The sequence below is a fragment of the Carassius auratus genome, chromosome 7, assembly GCF_003368295.1.
Source record: "Carassius auratus strain Wakin chromosome 7, ASM336829v1, whole genome shotgun sequence".
NCBI classification, from domain to species: Eukaryota; Metazoa; Chordata; class Actinopteri; order Cypriniformes; family Cyprinidae; genus Carassius; species Carassius auratus.
Window position 1 is genome coordinate 30,754,571 of NC_039249.1, and position 13,120 is coordinate 30,767,690.

At 35.3% G+C, this 13,120-nt stretch overlaps 1 protein-coding gene across 1 annotated transcript in view; it reads left to right on the forward strand.

Moving 5' to 3' along the window:
* The first annotated feature begins 1,681 nt into the window (after positions 1-1,681).
* galnt18b (UDP-N-acetyl-alpha-D-galactosamine:polypeptide N-acetylgalactosaminyltransferase 18b) overlaps positions 1,682-13,120 on the forward strand; it is a 102,044-nt gene continuing 90,605 nt past the window's right edge. The window contains exon 1 of the mRNA XM_026268417.1: positions 1,682-2,191. Within this exon, the coding sequence (XP_026124202.1) occupies positions 1,954-2,191 (238 nt within the window). The 5' untranslated portion in view covers positions 1,682-1,953. The remainder of the gene's footprint in view (positions 2,192-13,120) is intronic.

Sequence of the window (13,120 nt, forward strand, 5' to 3'; positions counted from 1 at the left end):
TATACATCAGTTTTGAAAAAGGGGAAGTTAAATGTATATTCACAATCCAAATCTTTTGAAGATTCTATATAACATGCTACTGGTACGATCATTGTTCCTTTTAGATGTTCAAGTCATCATCTTGCTATAGAAACAGACAGATGGAGTAATACACTAGTGGCAGAGAGAATCTTTAGTTATTGTAAGTTAACAATAAATATTTCAGTGATAGAAGATGAGAAGCATTTTGGGTATATGATTGCTTTTTACATGAGGATTTGCATTAGAGATACGTAGGTGATCTTGTTCTTGTTGGTGATGTTTGTATTGATGTTTCAAGTATTTGTGATTTGGGGTATGCATTGAGATTGGCATTGTACATTATATCATAGAATGCAGACAGAACTATCTGCCATGTCATTATGAATTTGTGAAACTGTGGGCCAAGAGGCCATATATTCCTGAAAAACAAAACAAAAAAAACAAACAAGCGGACTGCTGAATACAGTGCTGAATATAAGTGCTGCTGTACTAAATATCAGTAAAGGCCTGATCTATGTAAATGCATGTAAACCTAATTTCTTTTATTTTAAACTTACCTGTACAAATTATTAAAAGAGCCAGTCAAACAAAAGATGGTGGGGCCTTAGTGCTCAGATACAGAATTGCTACTGATACCGATATTGAATTCTAGCAATCCTTCGGTTTTTAAAGTGATATAGTTCACCCAAAAATGAACATTCTGTCATCAATAGCCATTAGTAGCTGTCATCGGAAACTGATTTCTATAGACACCCCCCACCCCCCTGACACTGACATACTATGGATGTCAGTGGCTTCTGTCAACAGTTTGGTTAGTAGCATTCTTCATAATATCTTCTTTTGTGTTCAGCAGCTGAGAGAAATTCATACAGGTTCATTTTTGGGGTAAATATGTCTTTAATGGTGAAAGAGTGCAAGGTACTGTAAGATGCAAGTAGCTGAACAGCTAATATTTGACAACTGTTTTACAAGGTTAAATGACCAACTGTACAGTAAACTCTTGTAGGCCTACTTTTTGTCAAATTTCTCAATTCACGTAGCCTGATTCATAACCAAATGTAATGAGAATAGGAAAATTTTGCATTATCGGCGACGAATGCATAGTGAATGTGTGTTCATATTTAAAACAAACAAACAAACAAACAACAACAACAACTACAAAAAATCAAATTCAAATCGATTACAGAAATGTGTATTCTGTGTTTTTTTTTCTTCTGTATTCTGTTAAATCCTTTAATTACTTTCTTGCCAAATGACTCCCTGAAAAATACCTATTCAAATTAATTTTAAGTTATTATGAATGCTATTATATACTTTTCAAACAGCCTTACAACTCGTGTAATCAGGAGGGTATTGATAAGGTAGACCTCTGTTCATTTGTAAGTGGTGTAAACCCATGCTTTGCTACAACACTCATCAGTCTCCTCCGCTTAGCTTACTATTTGTATTAGAGCTTTAAATGCAATGTAGCCTACTCATTTATTTAGCTTGGTCAAGTCACGGCATGTCATGTCTTTTATTACACATATTACACATTTATTACAACTACACATTTTTTATTTTTATGAAACAGCCGGAGTCTCTGCCTTTATAAAGCACCTCCTTACTGTTACTGGATCATTGTGCAATTGGTCCCACAGATTCCAGCTCATCTCATTGGTCAGCAGGCTCAGGATCAAACCACACACATACTCGCGCACCTTCGCTCTCCTTGCTATACCGCTGTAGATGCAGGACGCGGCGCTTCGTGTTGGAACAAGCCGATAGCTGCCCTTTTCAAGTCGCTGGAATCTGCCAGAGCTGAACGGAATGAAGCGCGCTCTGTAGTGTTCAGGAGCGTCGCGCGCGTGATTCTCCATCGGAGCACATACAGAGTTGAGGACAGGCGCACTTGTCCGCTGTGGCTCGGACTCTATATGGAGGGATGTCGGAATGGCTTGCACCAGGAGAACCAAAACTTTGGTGTCTACGTGTGTGATACTAAGTGGCATGACCAACATAGTGTGTCTTTTGTACGTCGGATGGGTCACTAATTACATCGCTAATGTGTACATCAAAGTGCCGATGCCTGTCCCAGCCAAAAAGTTGGACGGCGACAGGAAAGGAGAAACTCTGCGGATTATAGAGCGACTGGATCGGCTGGAGAATGTAGTTAATCAACACATTCAAGGTAAGACGAATGTCTGTTTAATTACTGTGCGTACAAATGTTACGTTAGAAAGGACGTTTATAGAGGTGCAAACCATAAATTCAGCACAAATCGTGTGCCAAAATGAGCCGGTATGCCACTTTCCACAAAAAGAGTACAAAATGGACCATGAGCGTATTTGTTAACAAATGTTGATTAAATAAGGGTGCTTAAATAAGCATTAACATTAGAATTGATTAGATGGATTTTATAAAAAACATACAATTCATCACAATAGGGAACACATTTGCATATGTAGCCTAAATGAATCTGTTTTACAGCCTGGCTAGATAATTTTGGACCATATAATAAATCGCTTAAATAATAAACAATGTTATATTTTTTTCCAACAGTAACTTGGTTAACAGGGTTACATTTTGAGGTTGATGCAGTCAACAGTGCAAACATTAAAATATAAATAAATAAATACAACTAACAATTAAAATAATCAAAAACTGGTCCAATAATAGGTTACGAGACCCGAGACAGGCCAAAGAGCTCATAGACTAAAAAACACATTTTCACACCATTAAACACTATGCTATTTTATATCCCTTTCGTGAATTATTTTCCTATGAGAAAACGAAATATGGATGAGAAACAGAAATTATATAAAAAACTATATTATATAACTAATGATATTTGATTGCTGATGCAGAGGCACAAATTGTTGCATTTATATAGAAAAAAACTTTCATTGTTAATGAAACTAAATGACAATCTTCACAATGACTTACCATGGTAACCACTGTTACTTGCCAAATGTATTGCAATTATTGCACTAAGAAATAAAACATATCCATATTGCATATACTTAAAGCTGTATAAGAAGCATTCTCATTCTGTGCAGAATTGTCTGTTTAGTAACCAGAGCTTTCATCAAAATACTGTAGTAATCTTATATTAGCAGGCACTGTCATCACAAAAATAAACAACAAACAAAATTACAAATATTTATCACAAGTATGTAGCCATACTATACAGTAGTGGGCTATACTACTGTATGTTTTGTTGTTGTGATGGTAGCTATAGTAACTTTACCTTGGTTACCATAGTAAATTTCTGTCTGCACTGTGAACAGACATGACCTCGGGTGAGGGACATAGCAGTCCATTGTGGAGAGAATATTCCGCTATACAGAAAGAATCTATAGAGTTTCATCATCATGACCTGAATACCGATTGTATATGTGTCCGGTCCTGTTCGAATCAGGTTGATTGCACCTCTCCTTATTGTTAATGACACTTTTATGCAGGTGTGATCTCCAATTTGCGATCTGGCAGATTCACAAAGACCACTGATGATTGCGAGCTCCTCTTCTTCTCTCTTTGGAGACTCTTGTTTTTAATGAACTTGGCACTGGCTGAACATTAATTGTGAAAAGTGGCTGATTGCTACAGTATCTGTAAAGGTAGTTTAGATCTTTCAGCACTACTTAGCACACATTTCTGTTTTTTGCATCATCATTTATGCTCTTGTTTATCGGATACAGTCTTAAAAAGTAATTTTTAAAGGGGGGGTGAAATGCTCGTTTTCACTCAATATCCTGTTAATCTTGAGTACCTATAGAGTAGTACTGCATCCTTCATAACTCCAAAAAGTCTTTGGTTTTATTATATTCATAAGAGAAAGATAGTATGTACCGATTTTTCCCGGAAAAACATGACCGGCTGGAGGCGTGACGTGTGGGCAGAGCTAAAGAATCACGAGCGCCAGTAGGCTTTTGCGTTGAGAGCGTTTGGAAGCTGTGACATTACCGTGAGGAAAAAAACATAATCCAAAACAAACCATGGCTAACAGTCAGATTCAGCGTATATTTATGATCCAGAATCAGATCCAGAGGCTGAAATTTAACAAGAGCAGCCTCAGCAACGACGTCTCTATGTGGTATGTACTGAAACTGTATATATTTGCTCAGCGGTTTTGGAAAATGACTAAGTTCCACTTTGTCGTCTTTTTTTTTTTTAAGCTGTACATGTGGAAAGTGCAGTTTGATGACAACATCGCATGTTGTTTACTTGATGTGCTTACGCGCCGATAGCTAAGTTAACAACACAGAGATATTTGAAGCAGTTTTACTCACTGCATGTGGTTCCAACACACGATCGTGACCCTTTTACGTTGGGACTGCATTATCCTTAAGAAATAAACGATGTGCAAATCCGGCGTCAAACTGGGCCTTGTTTGTAAAACAAGCATCTTCGAAATGCAGGGGAACAAACACAAACACTTGCACAACTCCGTTGATGCTCTGTAAAAAATAAACTCCATCCACTGGTCCCTTAATGCTGTTTCTCTTTTGGTAATCTGTGCAGGTTTGTCTTGCCCTGGCAACCAAAAACACACTCCTTTTGTGACATTTCGCGACGCTCTCGCTCTGATCAGTGAATGTCTGTGCTCTCAGTGCTCTGCTATACGGGAGCGTGTGCTCTTCCAGCAGACGTGCCCTTAGGACCCATATAAGGAAATTCCGCTCCATTTAACGTCACACAGAGCCATACTCGAAAAAAACTTTCCGAAACTTGTGACAAACCAGAAGGAGTATTTTTGGAACAGAAATACTCCTTCAAACGTACAACTTAATTTTTGAAACTTTGTCCATGTTTAGCATGGGAATCCAACTCTTTAACAGTGTAAAAAACTCATTATGCATGAAATAGCATTTCACCCCACCTTTAATTTATGCAAGAGCTATTAAACTCAATGGAAGCTTTAATGCACAAAAGGTTGTTTATAGCAGAAAAGGGTTCTTTAGATAGTTTAAATATTCTTTCCATTAAGGAGACTATTTTTTTTTTTTTTTTTTACTTTTTACAGAAAGGTGTTTTGGGAAACCTAAAATGCTGCTTCTGTGGCATCGCTGTCAAAATCCCATTTTGGAACCTTTATTTTTAAGAGTGTATAATTTAATGAATCACAGTTACATTAATATTTGGTTGATTGTGGATATATTGAGTGATCTTTATAATATTTATTTACAAAGAGCATCTTATAATTAGTACAGCCTAACCCATCTTCCCCCGAAATGCATCTGCCAAGCAGTATACAACAATAAAGCTTTTGTTGTTTCTCACTGTTGCGCAAGCTTTATTCCAGGTTCGTTTTCTGCTTCTTCAGAAAGCACTAATTTGTTGCAGAACTGAAAACACAAGCAATTTGCTGTTCTCTTTCTGGTTTATTAGTCTACAACACCATGCACAGCATGATTTGTCTGCTTCACTGAATATTTAAGGAACACAAATTTTGCATTGTCTTTAATGTAACTTTATTAATGGCCTCCTTTTGTGCTTTGTTATATAGGACACACTTCATTGTAAGCGAGATGATTCTGTCATAGTTACTAACTGGGTGTATGTTGATATGGGTTGCAGACAGCCAATGTAGCGCTCAAACTGAATCAAGGGCGCAAACAAACCTCACTGAGCTGAGAGGCGGCTACAGATGATTACTTGAGCAAACATTTGCGAGCTGCAGCCTCAGACACGTTGTGCTGTTTGGCACCTTCTGTAGGGCTTCAGGAAAGGACTTAGTGAGTGCGTTAGGGAGCATTTTTTAGTTACAACACATTATTTTCTTTTGTTATGGTTGTATCTGAGATACTGTGATCTTTGTAGTTTGGAAATTATTTTTAATGTAATATTGTGGGTTCAGTACAATTTAATCTCAACTGAAAGCACCTGCAATGTTGATTATCTCAAAAATAATTCAGATCTTTACTAATTTACTATGATCTTTAATAATGACAACTGAATTCCTAAAACCCAAAATGGCAAGAACTACTTACATTTTAACGGAATAATTAATGTAAGTGCTTTTATAAAATAATAAACCCCATTGCCCCATCATGCCTCGATGTGACCTCGATTTTTGCTTTTTGCTTTTAAAAAAAATACAAAGCAAAGCATGAGTCTTTTTTTGTTAGATTCAACATATGCCACAGTGCTATTGATTGAGCTTAACTCTTACTGAACTCAGAATATTACTCAAAAGGAATAATCCACCCCCCTCCCCCCAAAAAATAAAAAAATAAATTGCTGAAAATATACTTAACCTCAGATGAAATGAGGAGAAATTTAGCATTATGTCAATTGTTCACCAATGGATCCTCTGCAGTGAATGGGTGCCGTCAGAATGAGAGTCCAAACAGCTGTCCAAAATATCATAATAATCCACAAGTAATCCACACCTCTCCAGTTCATCAATGAATGTATTGTGAAGTCAAAAGTTGCATGTTTGTATGATATAAATCTGGACCTAATACCAGCCCATAATCTATAATAACACTTCTCCAGTGAAAAAAGTAAAAAAAAAAATTTGGTCAGTTTTGAACTGCCTTTGCTTATAAACGGTGCTTGTTTTGAGCATATGTCTCTCCTGATTCAGATGAACTGACCTTCTCACTGGAGAAAGCAATATTATGGACAGAAGACTTGTATTGTAGCCAAGCAGCAGTTTAAAATAAATAAAAAAATATATAAATTCTTTATAATGGATTTGTTTCTTACAAAGACCCAGCTTTTCACTTCACAAAACACTTACTGGTAGAAAGGCGGCATGTGGATTACTAGTGGATCACTGTGATGTTTTTATCAGCTGTTTGGACTCTCATTCTGACGGCACCCATTTACTGCAGAGGATCCACTGGTGAGCAAGTGATGTAATGCTAAATTTCTCCAAACATGTTCTGATGATGAAACAAACTGATCTACATCTTGACTGACCTGAAGGTGAGTCAATTTTCAGCATTTTTTTTTTTTTTTGGATGAACTGTTCCTTTGAGTACATTCATTTTCCAAAGGCAGGATAACTATAGTACACTTGTGAGTGGAGCTCTGTATCTTACGATACAGTACTGACCACAAGGTTGTTCTAAACTTCATCATTGCAGACTTTACAGTGCCTCTCTCTCTGTAGCATACAAGTGTTTTCCAGAATGAATGATTTATGTGGAAGAGGTAGATGCCAGCTGTGGTTCTACCACCTGGTACAAACAGCCTGGAGGATGGCCTGCCTGATCTCCCTGTCATCCTCAACTTGATGAAAATGCAGCACGCTTCAGCACAGCAGCTCTTTAGCGCTGTAGTGGATTTTCTGCTGAAAGCCAAAGAGAAATAACAACAGAATCACTTAGTTCCTCTTTCAATTGTGTGGTTACATTGTGTAGAGGAGCGAAGTGAAGCGAACAGATTCTCAGCTCATATTCTGTTTATCTGCTCTCATACTATTTGCATTTAGCTTTATGCAAAGCACTGCACCGTGTGCAAAGACAAATCAAGAAAATAGCATTTCATGGGAATACATTGTGCGGAAGAAGAAGCAGGAATAAGAATTTATTTCTGTTGTGGAATAGGAATTGAAATGTTTTAGATCTCACTATTGATTATGACAAACACTGTTTTCTTTGAAGCAGAACAGAAAAGTCTTTGTTTTCTAACTGTAATGTTGAAATTAATATGAAATTCCACAATGAAAAAAAAAAGGAATTTGAGTTAGGAAAAATGCAGAGCAAGACATGGATTTTATCGATTGGGAATTGATTTGATTATTTATCACAAGTGGCTGTTATGTAGTAAATAATAATGACAATAATTAATTCCTTAATACAATAATATTTTGGACTTAACTAATTCATGTCCTACCGCATTAATTACATTTTTTGGGGGGGCTAACTTGACAAAACACTTGATTAAACATTTCCAGCTTTTATTCACATTGAGATGTAATAAAATATTTAATATTTTGATTATTTATGTCAGCATGTAGTAATTATAGGAAAACCAACACCCATCATATTTGTACTTGGCAATTGAATGTTAGTCCAATTGTTCAGGGGGTTTGTTGGCTAGCTTGATGAATTCTCCCCATTGTTTGTTCATTGTTTCATATTTCCGGTTCAACTGCACTGAATTCAAGCGCATGAACACCATAGAGAGAATATGTCTAGCTAGTCTAGAAATTATTTATGATATTACCACCTGCCTCTTTAAAAATGCCTACATCAATTAGCAGTAGTAATGGAATTTCATTGTAGGCTGATCTGTTTGGTGATCAGAAACACCTTTTAATTTTTTTTATTACTATTATTGCCAAAGAAACTGAGATGAATAAACTGAACAAACTGAAACTTACAGTTTGCTCATTAAAGAAATGCCTTGTTGCAACAGACACAAGTGCCGCCGGAAAAGCTGCAGGTCTTGTTGGGATTTATGTGAGAAGTTGAGATGTGATGGTAATGACAAGCAGCCTAGTGCTAGTTTTTTTGTCTGTCTTTATTCAGATTTGACATATATTTATGCAGCCAATAATATTATTCATGTTAATGTAAAAGTGTGTTTTAGAAATCTACAGATGCTTTGAAGTGTAATTTTTTTTATTAGGTGTATTTCAAAGAATGGCCTATTTATGAACATGTGTAGGAATGTATGTTATGGAATATATGGTTTGATGACAGCGTGATCTGAGAAGAGTCAAATGGATGACACCGTCTCCGAGGACTGCGTTTGCTTCTTTGAGAAGCTGTGATTTTCCATTTCCTCTCATCCTCCGCTCCCTATGAGTCTCCTCTAATAAGCAGCGGGTTGGGGTTAATTACCTCAACAGAAAGGCATGGAAACACAGCCGAGATGTTGTATTTGGCACCCCTCGGAAGAGACTCAAACTTTTTCAAGTTGCCCTCGACTGTCCTCTTGACTGACAGATGGCTGTGTGAGTGAGGAGCCTCGGCAGGGCTGATTTATGGCCGTGCTGGAGGGTTTATCCTGTGATAATCACAATGAGCTCTGTTAAACAAAGACACGGCAAAGCCTCTGATCCAGAAAGACAGGCTATTAATCAGTACAGCTCACACGCCACACGTAGGTGCTTGAATTTATAGTGCCTTAACTCGCTTGGTATTTGAAAAACTTGTAAATTAGAGTAGTTACTGGGTTTTATACTGTGGTCTCTCAGTGTGTTTTGTATAAGTCGATGTCCTGTAATTTAGCATGATGAAGCGCCACAGTCTATTCAGTCTAATAAGATGCTGCTGTCCCTGCTGGACGCCCCAATCTGGGTACCCCCTGGTCACTGTGTTGGTTTGGTGGATTCGACATGACTTTGTGCTGAATTTCACATTATTTGAAAACATTCTTTCACCCCCCCCTTGGACGTGGTGCCCTTGGACACGTGTCCAAATCAAATGCCCATATGGTAAATATGGCCTTGTCAAATAAATCTGTGTAAGATGCAAAATATTCTAAATCTCAATTTCTTCTGAAATAAACCCAAGTAGCATTAGATTTTTTAAATTGATGCTTATTGGTCAATATTTAAATGTGCTTCTTATTTCTCATATTATTATAAATTACATTTTGTTGCCATGTAACGCTGACAAGTTAATCTTTAAAAATATAAATAATCTAACAACACCCTTTACTCTTTAGTAAATCATCACATTATAATCGGCCAGAAATAATACGAGTGCATTACTAATGAATAAAACCTTAAAGCAAAACTTTTTTTTTGTCATGCACTGGCCAATTTAGAGATTTTAGGCTATTTTTGCTTTCATAACTCATTTTCAGACTATTTGAAAGAGAGATATTTTGGTTGCACTTTATTTTACAGTACGTGTACTTACATGTACTTATAGTGTACTTACATTGTATTTATCTAAGAAAGTTCTGGGTAGCACTTTATTTTACAGTCCTGTTTCCCATGTACATACTATGCACTTATTATAGTAATTACAATAGCTATCTAATAACTAGGTATTAACCCTGAACCTACCCCTAAACCTAACCCTACCCCATGTAGTTACCTTTTGATACCAGAACTTTCTTAGATAATCTGTAAGTACACTATAAGTACATGTAAGTACATGTACTGTAAAATAAAGTGCAACCAAGTTCTGTAATACATGGTAACTACATGGGGTAGGGTTAGGTTTAGGGGTAGGTTCAGGTTTAGTACATAGTTATTACATAGTTATTGTAACTACTATTAATTACATAGTATGTACATGAGGAACAGGACTGTAAAATAAAGTACTACCAATATTTTTTACATACATATATATTTTTTTGTTGTTGACAAAATTAGATTTTTGAGTCAGAATTCTCCACTCTGGCATTTACATACATGCACCATGCTTCATACTTTCTTTTTAATTCTATCTAAGGTTTTTAACAGATGGATTTACAAATATATAATTTGCCTGATATGTATTTTACATTTTATTCCTGAGAACAGGGAACAATGCATTTTTCCCCTTTTTTTCCTGGCTGTTGATCTAAAATCCCTCTGTAAAAAAACTATAACTTTAATATGTCAACTTGGCTTTGAACTTGTTTTGATTTCTGTTCTCGGATTTATGCAAATTAGTGTATATTTAATTAGATAGTGCCTCATTTGCATATTTCAACATAACATTTCAGAAAACTTGTAGCACAAAACAATTACCTTAATTTACTGTGATTAATCGGCTGGGGAAAGTATGCTGTTATGTATTAGTAAAAAATTACTCTATTCAGCTGTTGTGTTTTAGTCTAATATTTACTTCTTTAAACTATAAATATGACCTTTTACCACAAAACCAGTCATAAGTGTAATTTTTGAGATTTATACATGGTGGGTCATAAATAAGCTTTCCATTGCTGTATGGTTTGTTTTGATAGGGCAATATTTGGCAGAGATTCAGCTATTTGAAAATCTGTGTGTGCAAAAAAAAAAAAAAAAAAAAGAAAAAGAAAAATATGGAGAAAATAGCCTTTAAAGTCTTCCAAATTAAGTTCTTAGCATTGTATATTACTTATAGGAAACATCCAAACATGATATTTACTTAATGTACTAATGATTTGTGGCATAAAAGAAAAAAATCTATTATTTTGACCCATGTAGTGTATTTTTGGCTATTGCTACAAATATACCCCAGCGACTTAAGACTTGTTTTGTGGTCCAGTGTCACAAATTGGCTTGTATAAACTGTAAACATGTTAATACTATACATTTACTTTGTAGTGGTTTAAAAAAAAAAAAATATATATATATATATATATATATATATATATATATATATATATATATATGAATGATAAAGAAAAACAATAATAGAAAATGTGTGCTATACATCTAATATAATCCAAAGCCACTCTTGAGTGTAACTGTATGTTAGAGTGGCGCATTAAGACTTAATGAATGGAATTGCTTGTTTCATTTCCTCTGCAAGTGTTCATTGCTTTGGACTTTGCAGCAAAAATCAAACCAACCATTTTATCTGGCTGATCTGTTACCCTTTTAAAACAGGTCATTCAGGGGTATAAGCCTTAAATGGGTTTTTCCATCTGTAGTCATAACTACAGCAGTAATGCTGCTCGGTTTTGATTGTATTGTGCAAGACAAATGCTTTTATTCTGCCTGCTTGTCTTCTTGATTGAGTTCTGTAAAAACACACTACAGTATATTCCTTCTCTTCATTCGAAGTGCACACTCATGCACAATGAAGGTTATGCTACAGTATCTCAAAAGCTTTCATGCTGAGATGATTTGAATAGGTTCGAATTAAAGCAGCGCAATGCAAATACCTACTTGTTTTGTGCCGTGCATGTGGTTTTTTTTGGAATAAACAATTTGACCTAACTACAAAAAACAGGACGGAGTAAACACACCTTGATGTAACCAAAGTAAAAATTAGCATTAATTATAGCGCTCTGAAGCGATTGGATTTGCATGTCTATTCAACCCAGATTTAACAGTCTTGTGGACTAAAAAAAATCCAGTCCATTAAATATTTATCCATGTGCAACGACGGTATGCTTGGAAAGCTTAAAGAGAGTCAAAACATGCTATCACTGAAGTCAACCTTATTTTGCAATGTCGACTGTATCTCTAATAGAGAACGTAACCTGCTGATATCAGGGTCCTCCACACTGCGAAAAAAATGCACAAGTGCAAATTTTCTTATTTAGGAATTTGTATCCGAACTCCCAAAGGAGCAGAAGGAACATTTGGCACGCTGGTGCAAATTGAGGTCATGTTTCACTATATAGCACAGTCACCGCCTGCCTTTGAGAATGCTTTGAAGAAACACATCATAACTATAAATATTTTGCTTGTCATGGTACTGGGAAAAACAACAAAAGTTGGTTTATCAGAATAAAGCAGGCATTTTTGGGTTCACTTCTCCCCTTAAAAGGAAGGTCACTGAATATCGATAAAAAGTTGTTCTTAGTGAGGTCTGCACTCTAAATAATATTTTTTTTTTATTTAAGCAGGGGATAAAACAGGGGATAACATCACAACAACAAGAAAAATACATTTCAGCTAAAAGCCTTCTTCAGTGTAAAAAAATAAAATAAAAAAGAAGAAGAAATGAATACTTTTATTCATCAAGGATACATTGAATAGTTAAAAAGTGAAGTAATTTATAATTTTATAAAAATATTTATATTTCAAATAAATTTAGTTCTTTTGAACTTTCTATTCATCAAAGAATCCACAAAAAAAAAATAAATAAACATTCAAAATAATAAGAACTATTATAAACAAAATAATATCAATTAAGCAATCCTCGTATTACAATGATTTCTGAAGGATCATGTGACACTGAAGACCAGAGTTATGATGCTGAAAATTCAGCTTGGTATGACATGAATAAATTGCAATTCAAAATATCTTAAAATAGAAAACAGTAATTTTAATATATAATAATATTTCAGACTATTTAATCCAATAATTGTAGCCTTGGTGTTTTTTATATTCTTTTAAAACCAAATAAATATCAGCACTATCATCTACTGCATGGCAATAGTTATAGTTAATATGTTATTTTTTGTGATTTTTGTTCTATTTTGTTAACATTTTACTGATGTTTTTTTATATATATAATGCTGTTGTTGCTGTTTTATCAAATCTAGCAGCTGTGCGTAATCGTGA